At 42.0% G+C, this 20,848-nt stretch overlaps 1 protein-coding gene across 1 annotated transcript in view; it reads left to right on the top strand.

The window, feature by feature from the left end:
- Positions 1 to 20,848, top strand: part of MYO3B (myosin IIIB) — a 344,336-nt gene that overhangs the window by 282,983 nt on the left and 40,505 nt on the right. The window contains exons 31-32 of the mRNA XM_075933604.1: positions 19,312 to 19,418; positions 19,793 to 19,839. Of these exons, the coding sequence (XP_075789719.1) occupies positions 19,312 to 19,418; positions 19,793 to 19,839 (154 nt within the window). The remainder of the gene's footprint in view (positions 1 to 19,311; positions 19,419 to 19,792; positions 19,840 to 20,848) is intronic.

The raw sequence follows: 20,848 nt of genomic DNA on the forward strand, positions 1-20,848 counted from the left end.
CCTCTGGCTTAGGACAAGAAGCAATGGGCTTAAACTGCAGCAAGGGAGGTTTAGGTTGGACATTAGGAAAAACTTCCTAATGGTCAGGGTGGTTGCACACTGGAATAAATTGCCCAGAGAGGTTGTGGAATCTCCATCTCTGGAGATATTTAAGAACCGGTTAGCTAGACATCTCTCAGGAATGGTCTAGACAGTTCTGGATCCTGCCATGAGGCAAGGAACTAGACTTAATGACCTCTAGAGATCCCTTCCAGTTGTAGTATTCTATAAATCATTATGATTCCACTGGAAAATCATCATCAGTGTATCATCTAGCTAGTAGACCTTTTTTGCTACTTTCAGTCAAAGTGTATTTAATTCTCCTCTTAAAAGTTATTCCTGACAGCTACCTTGAATTTAGAAGAAACTTCTGCTATAGCAGAAAACAAATCTACTGAGAGTTTTATCTTCAGCTTCTATCATCAATTCTTTGAAATACATGCTGAATCTGCTACACTTAGATTTAAGAGATTGTACATTTATCGATATGGACCCATGCATTTCAAGCCTTTAGAAATGCAAATTGTGTTTCTTTAAAGAACAAAACCTTAGAGACCCTTCACTTGTGGTTCCACAGAGCCTTTATTGAGCCTCATCATTATGCTAAATTAATACAAATTTCCTATGTGTCCAGAATTCAAAGTCAGTCAAGTGTCTTAATCTCCTGGGATATGGGATGAAAATGCTATTATCACAATTTGGAGGAAGGTGAGAGATTACCTATAAAATCAAGGCTTTATACTAGGGCAGGGTCTCTCCGACACATGCATATTGCAAACCAAATCTTAAAAGAGAGAGATTTATGGAGCACCACCTATCCTATTTATGATTGTCTGGACCAGCTCCTTACAATCTTTGTGGCAACTGCAGAAGGAGAAATATATTAGGAAAGTATCTGTGATTCTTGTCTTTCATGCAGCAAATGTTTTGACTGTTTATTAAAATATTTATTTTGCTTTTTATTTAATCTCTCCATCCATCTGCTTAGCTTTTCCTTGGTGGAAACCAGAAGGAAACCAGTCAGCTCTGTTGTGCAATAACATGCAGTTTGGAAACCTCCAGAGTTCCACAGACCCCAGTTTGAGACCCTCTGTAGTAGGGGCTCCAAGTATAGTCTATAAAACTGCTCTAGAGGTTCACAGTACTGGCAGGAAAGTGTTTATGATCAGTATTTTAAAACTCCCACACATGTTCTGTCAACCAGTCAGGCTATGTCTACACTGCAAGGTTTTTGCACACCTCAAATGCACTTTTGCGCAAGTAAATCAACAGTAAAAGAGCAGAAGGGAGGGCTTTTTCCAGTGTAGGAAACCTCCTTTTACAAGGCATAACTCCTTTTTGCGCTACAGCTATTGCGCAAAAAGGCAAGTGTGGACACTCTTGAGGGATTTCTTATGCAAGAAAATGGAGCCCCTAACGCAGAAGGTCTAAGTATAGAAGTATGGTTCTATGGAAAAAAGCACAGGTGCTTTGATAGTCATTCTATGAATGGCAATCAGAGCTTTCTTGTGCAAGAGCGTCCATGCAATGTGGACGATCTCTTGCGCAAAAGCACATTGCTTTGCAGTGTGGACGTGCTCTTGTGCAAGAAGTTTTTGCGCAAAAACTCTCACACGGAAGGCTTCTTGCGCAAGAAGCCTGCAGTGTAGACGTAGCCTCAGTGTTTGATGGGCTGACTATACTAATGCTTCCCTAAAAGAATAGTCTCCTTCCCATTGTACAAATATAATTATAGATCTTTCCATCCTTGCTGTTCAGTCTGTGAGGAACATCTTTGTGGTGTGTATAACCACAACATATATTTTCTGGAAGTGTAGGAGCTTTCCATCCATGAGCCAGACATTCTAATACTGTGTAGCTGCTTGTGCCATATTTCTGGGGAAATTTGGTCTTAAAGCCATCTCCGCTTGACATGTCATCCTAGAGTGGGGATGATTCTTTGGTTGAACAGAGCCAGTGCACGGTTTCTTATGCCACTTCCTCTCTCTACTGTCAGTGGAGCAAGGAAAGAGGGGTGAGTCCAGAGGAACTGAGTATGGTTGGCGTACGAACCCTTGCCCTCTTCGAATCCTCAGCTGGGTTTTTCTCCACTGCTGCCTTAGCCATTGCTGTCTGACAACAGTGAGAGCAGCTCTTAGGCTGCTCCAGTGCAGTACATGGGAAATTGCCTGCACAGTGCCTCAACAAGGTCCTTATTAAGCAGAGCTATAAATCATCACTGAACACAAGCCCCTGACATGCACTCTAGGCAGCTTTGAATCGCTTTGGGATCTTGTGCCCTGTTTGATGTAATCTGCATTGTTGTACCCTTGTTTCAAGTAGATGGGTTTTTTTACTCTTCATTTTAGTGTTTATCACCTCACCCAGACTGAGCAAGCCACATTGCTCTAAAAGTGAAAGAGACATCACTCTAAAATACGGAGCCCAAGGTCCAGTGTGCTTCAGAAGCAGCGCTTGGACATACAAGTTGTGGACTACAAACTGCAACATGTTGGTAGAACTTCCTGGTTCCTGCCAGGATGTACCCTGTGCCCTCCAGCAGGGTCTCAGTAGGGCCTGAGCTGGAAGCATGTATGCTGCAGGCAGAGAGAAGGCTGCTGAACTGTAATCCTGTTCTGTGTTCCTTTTAGGGCTTATTAGGCACCCTGAGAGTGTGTCTAGACTACATACTTCTTTCAAAAGTAGCTTCTTTCAAAAGAGATCGTCTAGGCAGCCACAACCTTTTCTGAAAAAGCGATCTGGATGCTCTCTTTCAAAAAAGCCCTGTTTGTGGTCAAGAACACCTTTTTTCGAAAGAGCTCTTTCGAAAAAAGGCGTCCTTCCTCGTGAAATGAGGTTTACTGCTGTCGAAAAAAAGTCACGTTCTTTTGATTTAATTTAGAAAGAACACAGTGGCAATCTAGATGCAGGTGCAGTTTTTTTTCGGAAAAAGGCCACTTTTTTTTGAAAAAACAGTCTAGACATAGCTTGAGAGGGTTTAAGTGACACAAAGGGAGAACATGGTCTTGGTTGTCGTGGGGCTTAGTTACTGTGGGAGTTAGAACATATTTGTAAGGGGGATTGTGTTGTACAATGTACCCTCTGCCCTCCCAGCAGGGTCTTAGCACCGACTGAGCTGGGAGCACATAGGCTGCAAGCAGAGGAGGCTGCTGAACTGTGATCCTGTTCTATGTTCCTTACAGAATAAAGTCTGTTCTTGGTGGTTTGACTGCTTTTGGCGTGAGGTGCACATACACTGACACAATGTAAAGCACGCAAAGGAGCCTCAGGCCTAGTCTCCCAGAGTTGTAGAAAAACCCACAAGGCTTTCCCTGTGTTTAATAATTTCATACTGGTATGGTGACCATATTTTCCAAACCAAAAATCAGAACATGTGATCTGGCAAAGGATTTTTTTCTGATTTGTGAATTTATTTATATGAAAAGTCTTACAAAAGTATAAAAATTAAATCACACAGTGATGAGTGAGCAGGCTGGGTATATGGGGTGTCAGCAGGGTGGTGAGTGAGCAGGCTGGGGATGTGGGTCTCGGTGAAGGCAGCAAATGAGCGGGCTGGTGGTGCAGAGTATCAGCAGGGTGGTGAGTGAACAGGCTGGGAGTGCAGGGTGTCGGCAGGGTGATGAGTGAGCGGGCTGGTGGTGAGCAGTGTCAGCAGGGCAGTGAGCGAACAGGCTGGGTGCATGGGGGTCTCAGTGGAAGTGGTGAGTGAGCAGTCTGGGGATGAGAGGTATCAGCAGGGCCATGAGTGAGCGGGCTGGGTGTGCAGGGTGTCGGCAGGGTGGTGAGTGAGGGGGCTGCAGGTGCGTAGTCTGGGCATAAAGAAAGTGGGGCCACTTAATTGCTTTCACATAGCTCCCAACACGGTGCGCCAGGCACCGCCTCCCACTGCTCCGATTGGCCAGATTCTGGAGCAGCAGGAAAAGCCTTCAGGAAATGGGTCCCTGTGCTATTGTTTCCCTAGCTGGTGGAGGGGGAGCAGCAGCATGCGCAGCCACTTCTAGCTACACTTCTTCCCCGCAAGCTGGATCTAGCAGGGCGTCTCTGGACTTTCTCTCCCCCTCCGTTGAAATATTTGCCAAAACATTGGAATTTCCTGGACATGTTTGATTGTTTGATTCCTGGACAATGAGACAGAATAGTTGAAATTGGAACTGTCACAGAAAATCCTGGACGTATGGTCGGCATACATACTGGGCTAGTGAACAGGAGAGGCTACAAATATATCCAGATCTAAACTAGCTACTTCTTCATTGCCTGTTGCTTTTGCTTTTTCCTAATAGGCTAGCCAGCTTGAAAGCAGATGGCCACATATTCTCCAGGTGGTTAGCTAAGAAGCCAAGAAGACCTAATAGAGCCATAATAAATAATTGTGTTGGGAGGTGTTTCCCACTGATCTGTGTATGCTAATAGCCTGATTTTCACTAGTGCTCAACTTCTCTGAAAATCAGGTCACAAGATTCCACTCCAGCTGTTTACTGGATTATTGCCCACAAGGCAACTTCCACAGTTGCATAAATCCAGATTGTTGGGTTTAAGAATCAGACAGAACATTGCTGAGGGGAGAGCAGTTCATCATCAATTAAATTCCCTCCTCACCCTTGTTCAAAAAAAGCTTCTACAGACCAGCACAGGTTAGTGTGAAGAGAAACAATTCACAAAGCTAAAGGAGGTGCAGCCTTGTAAACCCTTTTTACTTTGATTAATTAGGAAATGTGCTATTATTATTTATTTTATTTATTTAAATATTTTTACCCCACTTCTCTATTTAAAATATTCGAGGCAGCTTACAAAAAATGTTTAAACATAATACAAATATATATAAAAATTTAAAATGCAAGACCCAAGAGAGACATAAAACCTGCTAAAAACATATAGAGAAGAGGAACACACACATTACAGACTCAAACATTAGTAAAAGCACGAGTAAAAAGGATGGCTTTAGCCTGATGCCGAAACAATGCTAGCGTTGGCATCATGTGAATATCCTGAAGAAGAGAATTCCACAGCCTGGGAGCAAAAGCTGAGAAGACCCTGTTCCATGTAGATGTTAATCTTATCTCCACAAGTGAAGGAACACGAAACAAAGCCTCCCCAGCTGACCTCAATCCCCGGGCAGGTTCATATGGGGGAAGATGGTCCTTCAGTACTCTGGACTCAACTCATTTAAGGCTTTATAGGTCATAACTAAAACCTTAAATTGTGCCCAGAAACATACCAGAAGCCAGTGCAGCTGCCGAAGCACTGGCATAATGTGCTCCATATAATGAGTATTAGCTAAGACTCGAGCAGCCGCATTCTGAACTAGTTGAAGTTTCCAAAGGCTCGTTAGAGGCAGCCCCACATGATGTGCATTACAGTAATCCAGTCGGGATATAACAAAAGCATTGATCACTGTGGCCAAGTCATGCTTGTTCAGGAAGGGTCACAGCTGGCAGATCAAACAAAGCTGCCCAAAAGCACTCCTGGCCACCGAAGGAATCTGATTTTCAAATGTTAAAAAAGGGTCCAGGAGGACTCCCAAGCTACATACCTGTTCTTTCAGGGGGAGAGTAACTCCGTCTAGAGCAGGAGCCATGCCACATTCCGAAACAGATGGCCTCCTGATCCATAGGACCTCAGTCTTATCTGGATTTAACTTCAGCTTGTTTGACTTTGTCCAAACCATCACCACCTCCAGACACCGATTTAGATCAGTCACTGCCACACCTGGTTCTGATGTTACAGGGAAATAGAGTTGGGTGTCATCTGCATATTGATGGCACCATCCTCCAAAGCTCCTTATGACCTCTCCCAGTGGCTTCATGTAGATATTAAACTGCACAGGGGACAAGATGGAACCTTGCAGGACCCCATAGCACAATCATCATGGGGCCGAATAGCAGCCCCCTACCTCCACCTTCTGAAAGCGTCCCAACAGGTAGGACCGGAACCAATGCAAAACAATGCCTCCAATATCCAGCTCCACCAGGCATCCCAGAAGGATACCATGGTCGATGGTATCAAAAGCCGTGAGAGGTCAAAGAGAATCAACAGGCATGCACTCCCCCTGTCTATCTCCTGGCATAAGTTGTCTACCAGGAGGTCCAAGGCAGTTTCGGTTCCAAAACCAGGCCTAAAGCCAGACTGAAATGGATCCAGATAATCTGTTTCTTCCAAGAAAGCTTGGAGTTGCAATGCTACCACCCACTCCAGTACCTTGCCCAAGAAGGGAATATTAGCAATTAGGCAATAGTTATTTAAATCATATGGATCTAAGGAAGTCTTCTTGAGTAATGGTTCTAACACTGCCTCTTTCAAAGCAGCGGGAACCATACCAGACCTAAAGGATGCATTAATAATCTCCTGAACCCAGCCAGTCATCCCTTCCTGGCTAGATTTAATAAGCCATGAAGGACAGGGGTCAAGTGAGCACGTGGTCTGTTGCACTCCTCCAAGCACCTTGTCCACCTCTAGAATCATAGAGGCGCATTAATAGATGTGGGTTTCATTTCATTTTTACAGTAGAAAGTAGGGTGAGCTAGTTTACAGTTTGGTTTGAGTAGTGTGGGGGAAATCTCGCTCCCCTGGGGTACAGAGCCCCCAGAAGGGTCCGAGGCTGGACGTCAAAGCAGTGAGGCAGGAGAGAAACCTAGAAGGAAAACTTTATTATGCATGCATGCAGGCTGACCACTACCAGAGTTAGCAGCCAGCCTTGAGAGACAGTCGCAGGGATTCTTTATACAGTATGTTCAGACAGTAGTTGTTGATTGTTTTTCTTTAACGTATCAAAGTCTCAGCAGAAGTACTCTGAGATGTTTCTGTTCACACCAGGAGTGCTAGAAGTAAGTTTTACAGAACAAAGGCACATGAGAGAGTTTACATGACAAATTGTGACAGACTAGGAGTCTTCATGAACTTGAGATAGGCATTGTAAGGGTCTTGATTAGAGTTAATTTGATTTCTTTCTGTTACAGGGAGAGAGGCCTGGAAAACTTTTAACCCTTACAGCAGTTTTCTTTTAGAGAGTTTTTATTTCCTGCACAGTCCCCCCCTTTAGACACAATTGGAGTTATTTGATTTTTCTCCCACAGTAGGAACATGTTCCTGTTAGACCATGCTTTCAGGAGCTTGCTATTTGTCGTTAGGTTTGAATCTTTTCCATGTTGGTCACTGACATTCTGGTCAATCTGCTTGCTCTGTTTTAAATTCTGCCTTCTCCATCTATGGTTGCATTGTTCACAGTAAAAACAGAAAGAAATGACAAATACTGAAAGATCAGAATTGTACTGGTGAACAACAAATATTCTAATTGTGGAATTTGTTTCCCAACTAAGCATCTCAAGGCCATAATCTCATGGTTCAGAAATAGCTAAATGATTGATGTTATGGAAAATATTTGCTGTTTTAATTAGGGTATCATCTGGGTCTTTGGTGATGAACAGATGCAGAAAAAGCCTTTGCACACCATCTTGAAAAATTTGTGATTTGCTTTATAATTTAAAGCATGTGGCTTCACATAGAACAGCAATGGCCAAAATGAAGACATAAGTAATGAATCACTGTGTGGAGGAAAATGCCTCGCTTCTGTTAAGAGTTCTTTCACAGTGTGTGTATTCAAATGGTTCTGGTTAGGATTATAAACAAAAGGCAACTCTTGCCATTTTTAGCAGTGTGTTACAGATTCTGAGATGCACATGACATCAAAGAGGCTACACTAATGAATTTCCCTAGCAATCCAGGACTCTTGGACCTATGAACATACTCCATCTGATTAAACAAAACTGTTAGTGAGCCACCGTTGTGTGGGATCTGAGGTGATACCAAAGCCTGATTTTGGGGGTATTTGGGTTTTTTTTACATCTCTTCATTATAGAGCTGTTTGCCTTACAAGATTGCAGTACCAGCACCAGAATCCTCATTGAAGCCAAAGTCACCAGCATTGAAGCAATGGTCCTCATGCACCAGGTTTGCTGGGTTGGAAATTGTATGCAGATGTCAGATCTCCCAAAATAAGTTCTCTCCTCTCAGCTCAGCCATAGTCAGAGATTCTGGCATGGTCACAGAGAATGCTACCAAGACATATTGAAAGTGTGTCTCATGGAAACTGATGTGGGTATCACAAACTGGGAGGAACAAGCCACCAGCCAACCCCAATGGTGCCATATCCTCCATTAGGCAGTGGCCCGCTTTGAGGAGATGTGCCTTGTCCTCAAAGCTTGAGTGAGAGAGAGAGACGGAAAGAAGGAAAAAAGAAAAAAACCTTATACTAGCAAGCAGCTGGCCTGCCACCAGATGTCTTTACCTACTGCAGGAGACTTTGCTGTTCTGGGATCAGATTCCTGAATTATCTCAAGACCTATGTGTAAATCCATGGTGGAGATAACCCTCAGATCATCACTGAATGAACGGTATTTGCCTTAAAAATACTATATACTTCCAAGGTCTCGGATAATCACACTTGCTTTTACAAAACTGCAGTGCCAAGTTGTCATGGGGTGAGCACTCACTCCCAGGCACCTCCCACTGGTCACTCAGAGAATCAGCACTCCTGCCTCAGAGCACCCTCGGCTGGTCAGTGTCCCAGCCTCTGCTGCAGGTTGTCTTCTGGTTCAGCTCCATGTCCCTTCCTGGCCACAGTGCCCTTTCCTCCTCAGACTGTCCTAGATCAGTGCCCCTGGACTCTGGGGTCCTCCACTCCCAGGGAACCCCCAATTCCCCTAGATCCACCTTGGCTCACTGCTAGTCATCATCTAGCCCCTTACCTCAGGGGCAAACTGCAGTCTGAAATGGCCACTCATCATTGGCAAGGGGTGTAGACCTGCTGCCTTTTCTTATCCTGGCTGTTTGCCTGCAGCCTTAACCCAGGCCCTGCAGCCTGGGAGTGAGATTAGGCCAGAGCTCCACAGCTCTGCCTGTCTTTTCCCAACACTGCTCTATCTCAGGATGCCTGCAGCTTCCCTGGCACCCAGGTCCCTCTTGCTCCCCAGCTAGTACAAGAGTGTCTGTCCTTGTCCCTCCAGGAGCCCTTACTTATGCAGCCGCAGCTGGGCCCTAATTGGTTGTATCTGCCTGGGCAGTAGCTACACTCTCTCAGCCTTCTCCGAGAGCTGGGTTTTATCCCTTAAAGGGCCATTGTGGGGTAGACAGCCTGTCACAAAAGTATGAAATCACAGAAGGCTAACTCTGGCTGTCCTATTTGCTTCACCCACTGAAGCCAATGGTGTTTTTCCTGAACAAGAACTGCAGGATTTAGCCAGGGTTAAGCAAATCATGCTAAGCTCACATATCATCGTCCTAACTTAATTAGGGCCAGATCTCCTTCCCCCTGTGCTGTCATTTCTGGAGCTATCCTCAAGGGCAGCATGGCTCTTGGATATATTGTTATGGGTGAGAATGGGGCAAGAGGACAGCAAAGCCACTCAGGGGCAGCAATCTGTAGGATAGCACCTTCCTGTCTGTGGAAGGAGTCCGGTGTGGACTGAACGGCAGGGGAACCCAGCAGCTTTGAAGACATTTTTGTTGTTGGTTAGAGGTTTGGAGAGGGCAAGGGCTGCAGCCTTCTAGACAAGTGGTTCTCAGTCTTTTGTGTAGGTGACCCCATTCACACAGCAAGTATGCAACCCCCCCTCCTCCTAAATTAAACCAATTTTGTTCATATTTAACATTATTCTTAATGCTGGCAGAAAAGCAGAGTTTGGGGGTGAAGGCTGACAGTTAACAATCCCCCATGTAAGGAGGGTCATGACCCCCAGATTCAGAGCACTCCCAGATATGTGGAGATAGATTTGATGGGTGAATGCCTGTTTGCATTGCTCTGCTGTCCTCCTGTCTCACTCTCACCCTGGTGATGCCTCCAGAAAAAGCCAGACAGCCATTGGCTACAGCTGCAAAGATGACTCCGTGAGAACTGATGCTTTATCAGGGAACATTAACCTCTGGATTTTCCTTGCAGAAATTCAAGAGCTCAGTGTGGCACTGGGCTGCAGAGGGTAGCTGATTGACCACCCCATCCACATCTGCCCCCAGATTTCTGAGAAACATTGGCCTTTACAAATACTCAGAGCTGCTACCCTGTAGGAAGCCAGGAGTGAGGGGATGGTGCTGTGAAGGCAACATCCTAAACCATCTGGCAAGAATGACTTCCACTCATGTCAAGTTCCCTGCTTGTGTAACATGGAGGGATGGCCTTGGTTAACGTTTGTAGAGCGCTGGAGCTCTCTGTCAGTTCTAAGTGGCTTGATGAGTGTTGTTCATAGAATTGATGAAATATAGGGCTCAAAGGGACCTGGAGAAGTCATCAAGTCCAGCCCCCTGTGCTGTGGCAGGACCATACATCCCTAGACCCTCCCAGACAGGTGTTTGTGTGACCTGTTCTTAAACATCTCCAGTCATCGAGAGCCCACAATGGCCCCTGGAAGCCCATTCCAGAGCTTAATTGCCCTGATATTCAGAAAAAAAAATCTTAATTGTTAACCTAAAATCTTACTTGCTGCAGGTTAAGCACATTAATTCTTGTCCTACCTTCAGTGGACATGGAGAACAATTGACCCCTGTCCTCTTTATAACCGCCCTTCACATATTTGAAGACTGTTATAAGAACCCTCCCACCCTTCTCCTTCGTCTTCTTTTCTCAGGACTGAACACGCTTCCTAATATCACCAGCTTTACTGAACTGTGAAACATGGACTCATTAGGTTTTGGTGCTTTGCCATTTGTAGTAGTTTCTCCCCTAAGCCATGCCATGTATTCCCTGGCTCCCCAGTTTCTCTCTCTCCCTGGCTATGTCTAGATTACAAGCCTCTTTTGAAAGAGGCTTTTTCGAAAGAGAGCGTCTAGACTGCAACCACTTCTTTCAAAAAAGTGAGCTGCTTTTGCATTTAAGAATGGCTTTTTTCAAAAGAGCACTTTCAAAAAAAGGTGTTCTTCCTCATAAAATGAGGTTTACCGTGGTCAAAAAAACTGCCATGTTCTTTCAATTTAATTTTGAAAGAACTCAGCGACAGTCTAGTCTGAGGGGAAGTTTTTTTAGAAAAAAGTCCCCTTTTTTCAAAAAACCCTGTAATCTAGACACACCCCCTGATAGTTAGGGTTTTTCTTCTTTTTCTCCCATCCAACCTCCTTCTCCATTCCTCTCCCACCTTCTTTTCCATTTTTCTTCCTACAGGCTGCTTCCCACCATTCTTCTCCTAGATTTCAACACCAGTTCTCCCATAGAAATCCCAATCGCATTAGAGGCATGCATAATTACCTAAACAGCCATGTGATCTGTGTATTCTACCCCTCACTTTTGTATTCTCTATTATGTGTGTCTCTTTATCTCAACTTAGATTGTGATCTTTCTGATGTGGTAGCTGTGCCTTCACATATCTTTCCACAGCTCCCAGCACACATCGGGAAATACCACAATTGTTGTTGTTGTTGTTGTTATTTTATTTAATAGTAATAATCATAAGATAAACCACTTGGAAACTTCCATTGTTACATAGTGCAGCTGTCAGATTACTCCATAATGCCTTTCTCATGGAGCTTGCTACAGCTCTGCTCCTAAACCATACTCGCTTCTGATTTGCTTCTAGGTTCAATCCAAGGACCTAGTTTTGACCTACAATTTAAAGCACTTCCTGATTTGGGTCATGTATCTCATAGATGTCCTGATTTGTCTTCCAGATGATGTGGCATTTTGTGTCTACTTTGCATAAATCTAAATAACTCCTCAAGGTGCAAGACAGTGAAGCATGATTGTGGGGAATGGAGGGGTGTGGCTTCTGTATGCATATTTCACATAGCAGCACACGCCATTTTTTATCTCTTCTTTAATCAGACTGACATAATTCAGCTCCTAGGGCCTGATTCTGACTTCATATATGCTGTTTTACACCAATGTAACTCCATAGACTTCAATGAAGTTTTTCCTGATTTCACGCAGGTATGCGTAGGATCCAGAGTCTCAGACCCTTGGTGTTTGACTCTACTTATATTTCATAGAAGCCAAGTATGACTGTTCCTCACAGTCAACTGGCTGCACATAATTATCCATTTAGTATCTAGTTAAGAGGGATGATGTACCTTATACATACTCTGTGAGGTCATCTGTGCATTTGTTCAATACTTCAGAATGAAAAATGAAATTAACTGCTGCCTTAAAAGAAGATTCAAATCTGAGAGAAACTGGAAAAGCTCGAAAGCATCAAAATACATACAAAGTATCAAAAGAGAACAAAGATATTTTTTTCCACAAAAATCTTCTCCCCAGGCTATAACAATGCTTTACATAGGCATGATCAATGTAACCAAGTTTGGGAACCAAAGTCCTTTGGAATAAATTAGACTGGCAGGAAAAGAAACAAACAAAGAACAAATTAACATGATTTTAAACATTGCTTAAATTTTCATGAATATAGACCTTGAAATGTTATGATGAGATCCCATGAGCCTGTGCTAATATTTGCCTATAATTAAGAACTACACTTTCATGTTTTAGCTGATGTTATAGGTTGAAAATAAGCCACATGTTTGCTATGTTTCTTGGTCATGCTGTTATATCTGTTTTATTTGTTTACTTCATTAATAATAAATGAAATCCTGTAAATGGCCCTATTGCATTTTATTTGCTGGGTTGCACTTTCTTCATCTTGTGTTGTTAGTCCCCATGTCTTAATACTTAGAAGATGAGTCTCCCTTCATTCAACAGTAGGGCTTCATGTTTACATGTAACAGGAAAAGTGACAAGACTGATCCGTGCCACATCCCCCTTTGGAGAGACCTCAAAGAGGAAGGAGAAGTACTCAACACCACCCTCTGAAATATTTCAGAGAGGAATGAACAGAACCATCCACTCCTGCAAGGAAGTCAGCAATATATCATAATGTTAAATGATGCTGACAGATCTAATACCATAGGCAAGGATTCATTCCGGGTATCACTTGCCAGGAATATATCATCACCCAGAGATACTAATACCACCTCTATGCCATACCCAGATGTAAAACACAATTGAAGCAGGTCAATGAATTTTATAGACTCCAGATGCAATTGGAGCTGCCTCTTCATCACATTCTCTATGAAATTCCCTAAAAATTCTGCAACATTTGTCAAAATTGTCAATGAGAAAAGATGACTTCTCATACAAGGGCTTAACCATGACCTGTGTAGAGACACCTTTTCTTCATCTCAAAGGGCAGTATTAACAATCCCAGCCAGTAATGGGCTTAGTGCCCGTCTGATGAGCAGGACTGTCATTTGTAGGTGAGACATCTAACCCTACATCTCTGCTGAATTCCAAGACTGGAATCACTATCCTATCCCCATTATGTGAATTCTTTAGAAAAGAATATTCCTTATAGATATGACTTTCCTAAATGTACTGGTCCAGATATGGGACCCTAGATGCAAGATTCCTTGCATCAGCATTAAAGAGCACTTGGCTTTTGTTACTGAAGCCCTTGTATAATTCATGGGAGTACTTTGCAGTTTGTCAAAAAATGATGATGTCTTGATCAGTAGGTAATCTATGTAACATATGACCTGAAATATACAAATCCCTCCAGGGCAAGGCTTGTCATCAAAATGACTAGTATCTTGGAGGCTTTGAGTAAATCAAAGGAAAATGTTCCTGTTCCATAATAAAACAAAGAAGCAGCAATGAAAAGGGAAGTTTATGTGTGAAAATGTTTGAAATCCACAGCACAGAGCAGTTCCCACCAGATTGGGATCAAGAGTAAGTGCCACACTAAAATATTCATAACAGTCCCGACTGGCCTCTTTAAATTAGTAATCAGCTAGTCTGACTCCCTGCATAACCCAGGTCATAGAATTTTATCAGCTGTTTCCTGCATCAAGACCTTAACTGCTCACTGAACTGGAACATACATTTTAAAACATCTAGTTCGATTTAAAGACTTTGATTTCAAGATGGTCAGGTAGACCCTGAGTATGAACAAGACAGACATCCTGAGAAATAATTTTCTGTAATGACTCTGAGCCTTCCCATCTAGTGTCCCATCAGCGGTCATTAGTGATATTTGCTGATATGGGTTGTAGATTGGCTACATTGTAGGCAGACTCATTAGATCATCTCCTTCATAAACTTATCAAGCCACTTTGGTGTTTTGCCCCTACTGTACCCCTTTGAAGCCTGTTTCAGAAATTCACTCCTCTCTGATGGTTAGAGATCTTCATCTAATTTCAAGCCTAAACTTGTTGGTGGCCAATTTATATCCATTTGTTCTTGTGTCCTCATTAGCGCTTAACTTTATTAACTCATCTCCCTCCTTGGTATTTATCATTCTGATGTATTTATAAAGAGCAATCATCTCTCTCCTCAGCCGCCTTCTGGTTAGGCTAAAGAAGCCACGCTTTTTAAGCCTCCTCTCATAAGATAGGTTTTCCATTTCTCAGATAATCCAAAAAAAATCTCAGAGGGGTAGCCATGTTAGTCTGTCACTTTAAAAACAATGAATGGTTCTGTGGCACTGTGATGGATAGGAGGATTGTTGGCCAGCACCGGATGACTAAAGGGTTAAACTTAGGTAGCTAGCAAGGGTGTTGGCAGGGGGCCAGAAGAACCAATGGGATACAGTGCTGAAATCTGCATTGCATATAGATACCTTGCCTGCTCTCTTTGTGTAAAAAATTCTAAGTTAAGGGCTGGCGGGAGTAGATTCAGTAATTAGAATTACCATGCCTATAGAAATGTTGGACATGGGAGTGAACTGGGCCTTGAAGTACAGATCAACATGGATCATGAGTAGAGGGAAAACATGTATTTACTCATGTTCAGGTTATTTTTCTTTATTTTACTGTTTAGTAAACCCTCTCAGTGTAAAATCCACGTGCTCTTCCCACAGCCCCATTCACTATTTAAACTGTACCCAGTGATATCATTTTTTCTGTTTTAATCTGCTCTTGTTGCTCTGGAACATCTAGCAGCCAAGTGCTTTATCAAGGATATCTTTTTGTTTTTGTTAATAAAAACACCTTTTTTAAGGCAATTATTTGATTCTTGTGTCCTGGAAGGAAATAGGAGGTCTGGTTCTGTGTATGTATGCTCTATGGAAGAAGTCCAAGTGCTTCCTTCCTGGGTTCAAGAAGAAAGGAGGTCTCTTTTGTTTCACTTGGTGGTGGCAACCATCTACCTCCTGTTAGTGAATCTGTGACTCTGGGGAGTTTTTGTAAGCAGAGCCTAAAGAGGCAAAGTATTTAAAGTCGCTTGCGAGCCCCCACCTTCTGCACTTGGCGTGCCAAAGTGGTGAACAGTCCTGACAGGAACCTTAGAAACTAACCAAAATATAAAATCATGAGTTTTCATGGGCAAAACCCACTACACCTGTTCTAGTTTGAATTAATCTTTCTTAAACATGGGAGACCAAAATTGCATGCAGTGTCTTAAATGAAGTCTCACCAGAGCATTGTATAATAGTACTAACATACTCTTGTATGTACTGGAAATATCTTACTTGATTCATATTAGGATTGTGTTAGTCTTTTTTAAGGCTGCATCCCATTGGCAATTCATTGTTATCCTGTGATCAAACAATGCAACCCAGATCTTTTTCCTCCTCTCCCACTTCCAACTGATACATCCCCAGCTTATAGCAAAAATTCTTGTTAATCTCTGTGTGTGACCTTGCACTATTAAATTTCATCCCTTTTCTATTACTTCAGTTTTCATGTATGATATTCCAGTCCTCCATAGAGGAAATACCCCCCAACTTTGTGTCATCTGCAAATTTTATTTGCACATTCATACTTTTTGTGCCAAATCCTTAATAAAAATGTGAATTGGTTCCAAGACTAATTCCTGAGGAACTCCTCTAGTAACCTTCCTCCAGTCTGATAGTTAACTTTTTAGTGAGATCCATTGTAGTCTCCCCTTTGAGTGGTTCCTTATCTGCCTTTCAGTTCTCACATTAATCTCCATCTTCTCCAATTTAACTACTATTTTCCCATATGGAACTGTATCACATGACTTACCAAATTCAGGTAGCTTAAATCTACTGCATTTCCTTTGTCTAACACATCAGTTTTTTTCTCAAAGAAGGAGATCAAATTGGGCTGGCACAATTTACCTCTTGTAGAATCTTGTTGTATATCATCCCAATTGCCATTCACCTCTATGTCCTGGTCTTGTCTTTCAATTTTTTCCATTGGTAATGGTCTCATTAACACTGCATGCAATAGCAGTACCAACTTCCTACCTTTACTCATTATTCTCTGCTATTTTGCCCCAGTATTCTCATCCAAGAATCACATTGGTAGTCTTAGCCTCCATGTCAGTCTGGAAATTCATGTTCAGTTGACATCCACCATGATGCCTTAGTCCTTTTTAGAATTCCTGCTTTCCACAAATCAGTCCCCACTTATAAAAATGTGACATTCTTTGTTCCTAGATGTATGATTGTGCATTTAGCTGTATTAAATCACATGTAGTTAAAGTGAACCCAGCTTAACAAGTGATACAGACTGTTCCATAAAATTAAGTTGTTCTTATTACTTACTATGCCAGTGTTTTTTCTGCCACCTGCAAATTTTACCAGTAATGATTTTATACTTTCTACCAAATCAGTGATATTGAATAGCACTGAGCCAAGAAAAGATCCCTTCAGGGACCCATTAGAAACACCCTTCACTGGCTAATATTTCCCAATTTATAATGACTTTTTTGAGATCAGTCAGCCAGATTAAAATGGGTTACATTGATTTTAGTACAAAATCTGGGATGAAAGGGGACATAAGTGGCTGTCTACCCATTCTGCATCTTCTGCCCAAATTGGCAGGTCCATGTGCAAGTCCCGTTGGGACTCTGAGTCGCAGGTGCCTCCTGGTACTGCTCCTGGGAAAGTGCAACTACACCCTACCCCTAACACAGGGCAAGAGGGAAGGTCTCATGCTAGCCCAAACTGTTGGTTTAAGGAGAGACTGAACAAAATGGAGCTTGCCCTATTTTTCTAATCCTCAGAGTGGCATCTGAATGTGTAGCAAACAGATTCTCATGGGTCTACTAGATGCTCTTAGCACACTTCAGGTGCTATATAAACAATACATGGATAGTTATTATTGAAATTACAAATAATTTTTCCTGTCAGTGGCCTTAACTTTGTCATCAAAGCTAAACATTTTAAAACTCTATTTGAAATGCCTATTTAACTGCTGGATGTAGAGCATATGTTAATACACTTTTCTCCAGATACAGTGGTGTCTAATAAACGTTACCAGATTTTCTAACCATTCATTTTGTATTCTACTAAAAGCTAAGACAAATGGGCCCACTGAAAAGGTATTTCCTTTGGAAAATGCAATCTGCAGGCCACCCGTATAATATGCAGAAATTATGTGTAGGGGTGAAAAGGAAAACTTTACTGAATCAGAATTCAGATGGATGAAATAAACCATAGCAACTTAAAATGTTTGCTGTTGCTGAAAATAAAAGGAAGGTAATTAAAATCTATTTTGAAAGAAGAATATGTTTTATTCTTTCTGTCAAGTCATCCAGTGTATATCAGCACATCAGGGCACTGTTTACAAACAATATAAATTCTGTATGCTTGCTTTTGGCAAGGATCCGATAGGTGTGTGAAAGAATGCTCAGTTCTTCACTCATTCACACTAACTCTGTGCCAATGTAACAAGAATTGATTTCAGTGCAGTGACGCCTCATTTATATTTCTGAGAGATCATACTTTGTCCCTAAGACTGAAACATCACCTTGAGGACAATGACAGATCCTGCCATCATCAGGGCTTTGAATCCTAAGTTCTCTTCCAAATCCAAACTCAATACTTTTGGGAACAAAATTATGGAAATGCTCAGTGATAAAATCATGGACTCATTGAAGTCAATAGAAAAATGTCCACTGATTTTAATGGGACCAAGATGTAATTGATAATCTCTTTATTATATTTAAATATCAGCGGGAACATTTGCATTTTGCAGCTGTTTTCATCTCTTTGCTGACAAAGAACCATATCCTGACACTGGTTTTTATGTAAATTTTCCATTGACTTCCATAGGGGCTTCACATCTGGAACAATGGCAGGAATGTCCTAAAGTGGGACTAACACTGGAAAAACTTCAGAGAAACCCAGCAGTCAGCAGGCTGTGAACCTGAGAACATCACAAAACTGCTTTAAAGAATTATGTTATGTTATCATCAAGGGCCAAATCCTACGAATGGATCTGTGTGGGTATGGGCTCCACATCTGCACAGAGCCCCATCAACTTCAGTTTTGAAGTTTTCAAAGGGGCTTAAGTGGAACAAGGACCTTCTGCTGGGCTTCTGGTGAAGGGCCAATTTCACTCTTAAGGCAGGGAGTGTCATGTCATTAATACTTTTCCTTCAATGTTTATATTGAAAGGTAAATAGTCATCTGCTTCTTTGAACTGGAAGTATTAGGTTTTTTTTTTAAGTCATATTAAAATGAGAGAGTAGAAAAGTAAAAAATAAACTGTGTGAATGAACTTTTTGGAAAATAAATGAATTCCCAAATTTTTTCTATTAATATATTTATGAATTGTCCTTAAAATGGTGCTTATCAACAATTACTTGTGCTGTGTTAGGTTCTTTCCATCAGATTTCTTTCTTTGAACAATCCTTATGGATTATGCAGAATAATATTCTTTTTTGAAAAAAGCAAAAATACAAAGGCTGTGTGAGCTAGCACTGGCTCAAACCATATTTTCTACTAAATCCACCCTTCTAAAATGTTTTTCTGGTGTTTAAACTGTGTGTGTTCCAGATGGCTTTAACCAACTCTTGCCTCATAGTGTATCACAAATTAACTCAAGGAGGAATTATTTCAAATGGCAGTGATTTTTCTGTTTAAATGGAATGTTATATCAAGAAAGTAGCTTTTTAAATAGTAAAACCAAGACAATATTAAACTAAGTCTCATCAATCCAAGAGATTTATTACTGTTGTCTATAAACACAGATGAAGTGTTTTGATGCTAATACTGTTGTTCGTACTTAGCTAGTCACAATGCACCTTACCCTGCTTCGATTGAAAAAAGTCAATATAAAGGGTCAAAGGAGCAAATAACTATTTTATATGCATATACAGGAATAAAATGATGTTATAAGAGAAAGTTTCATCTAATAACTCTTGTTTAAACCAAGTTTCAAAACAGAAAACAAAGATTCCAAAGGATTCTGCGTACCTTCTTAGAATAGGACAAATTTGCTAATAAATCTAGGAGCAAACAGGAAAGAAGAAAGGACTGCTTATAGTCTAAAATATGCTAAGACGTTCACAGCACCTGGCATGGCTTAAAACTAAATTGCGTTATCTTTCTGTAGGTTTAGAAAACTGTCTTGAACAGAAGCTGAGAACACCTCGTCGACGATGTCAGCAGCCCAAAATGCTGAATAGCCCTGAGGACAACATGTACTATAACCAGTTAAATGTGAGTTCAAAGTGGCAATAAAGCTGTTTTACTGGCTTTGTTTCCAGTTAATAATTCGGTTATTAATACCTGTTCCAGCCCCTCCAGCCCCACCCCCACGTTCTTTTGCTCTCGTCTTGAACATGTGCTTATGCTCTTTATCTGTTGCTTTCATGTCAGGATGTCTGCCTTCACGGTGAATAATTGATGTGGTTTATCAAAGACGAGCAAGATGCATGCTTCATCAGGCTCACTTGAGCCCTTTGATCAAAAAAATTATGCTGTGACTTCTGATATTATCAGCATCTGCTTGCATTCAACACAAAATCACTTTGAATTAAAAATTAACGACTTGCTGCTTTGCTTTGACTGTGTGTTCTTGGCCCTCTCCACAGGGAACTCTAGAATATCAAGGGAGCAAGAGGAAGCCAAGAAAACTTGGGTAAATATCTATCTTCTTAGTTCTAAGCAACTGTAAACAGAAGAAGTCCTTTGTGATATTACAGAAAATGCAAAACTTTCTAGAGAGGTTTCCAAAAATAAATAATTACCATATCTCTGTGCATTGACATTGGACATTTTTTATAGGAGCAAATATAAAGCATGTATCGCCTACTGTCTGCAAACACTAGAACTGGCTCTTACAAAAGTATTCTCCCCAACTCTCTCACAGTACAACTCAAGCAAATTTTAGCTTCCTCTTTTTTAAAAACAAATTTTATCACAGTAAAATGTGATTTTTTTAAATACATGGAGATATACCTATCTCATAGAACTGGACGGGACCTTGGGAGGTCACTGGTCTAGTCTGCTGCCCTCACAGCAGGATCAAGTACCAGCCCTGACAGATTTGCCCCAGATCCTTAAATGGCCCCCTCAAGGATTGAGCTCACAACCCTGGGTTTACCAGGCTACCCCTCTCCCTGAGGGTATGTCTATACTACAGCACTAATTTGAACTAACTTAATTCGAATTAGTTAATTCGAATTAAGCTAATTTGAACTAATGCATGTAGACCTAAAAACTAGTTGGAATTAGCATTTTGCTAATTCGAACTAGCATGTCCACATTGAGTAGACCCTGAACCAAAGTTAAGGCTGGCCGGAAGCAGTGCCGGCAGGGCATCAGGTTAGGACTTAGAGCGTGGAGCTGCTGTCTCAGGCTAGCCGAGGGCTGTGCTTAAAGTGTCCCAACCCCCACCCCGGACAGACAGTTCTCAGGGTTCCCCGCTTGCTTGTCTACCTCGATGAGCGACAGCAAAGCAGTCCTGGCTTGGAGTGCCCCGAGTGCCCACACTCGGCACATCACAGCACTCGGCCATCAGCCCGGCTGCACTTGCCGCAGGCTGCCATCCGGGGAGGTCAATCGGGGGGCTGCAGGAGAGTTTCCATCCCGAGGAGCCCAGAGAGCCACCCCAGTCCTCCCCACTGGAGGCTCGTACCCCATTCCTC

Source organism: Pelodiscus sinensis, chromosome 7 (assembly GCF_049634645.1).
Source record: "Pelodiscus sinensis isolate JC-2024 chromosome 7, ASM4963464v1, whole genome shotgun sequence".
NCBI classification, from domain to species: Eukaryota; Metazoa; Chordata; order Testudines; family Trionychidae; genus Pelodiscus; species Pelodiscus sinensis.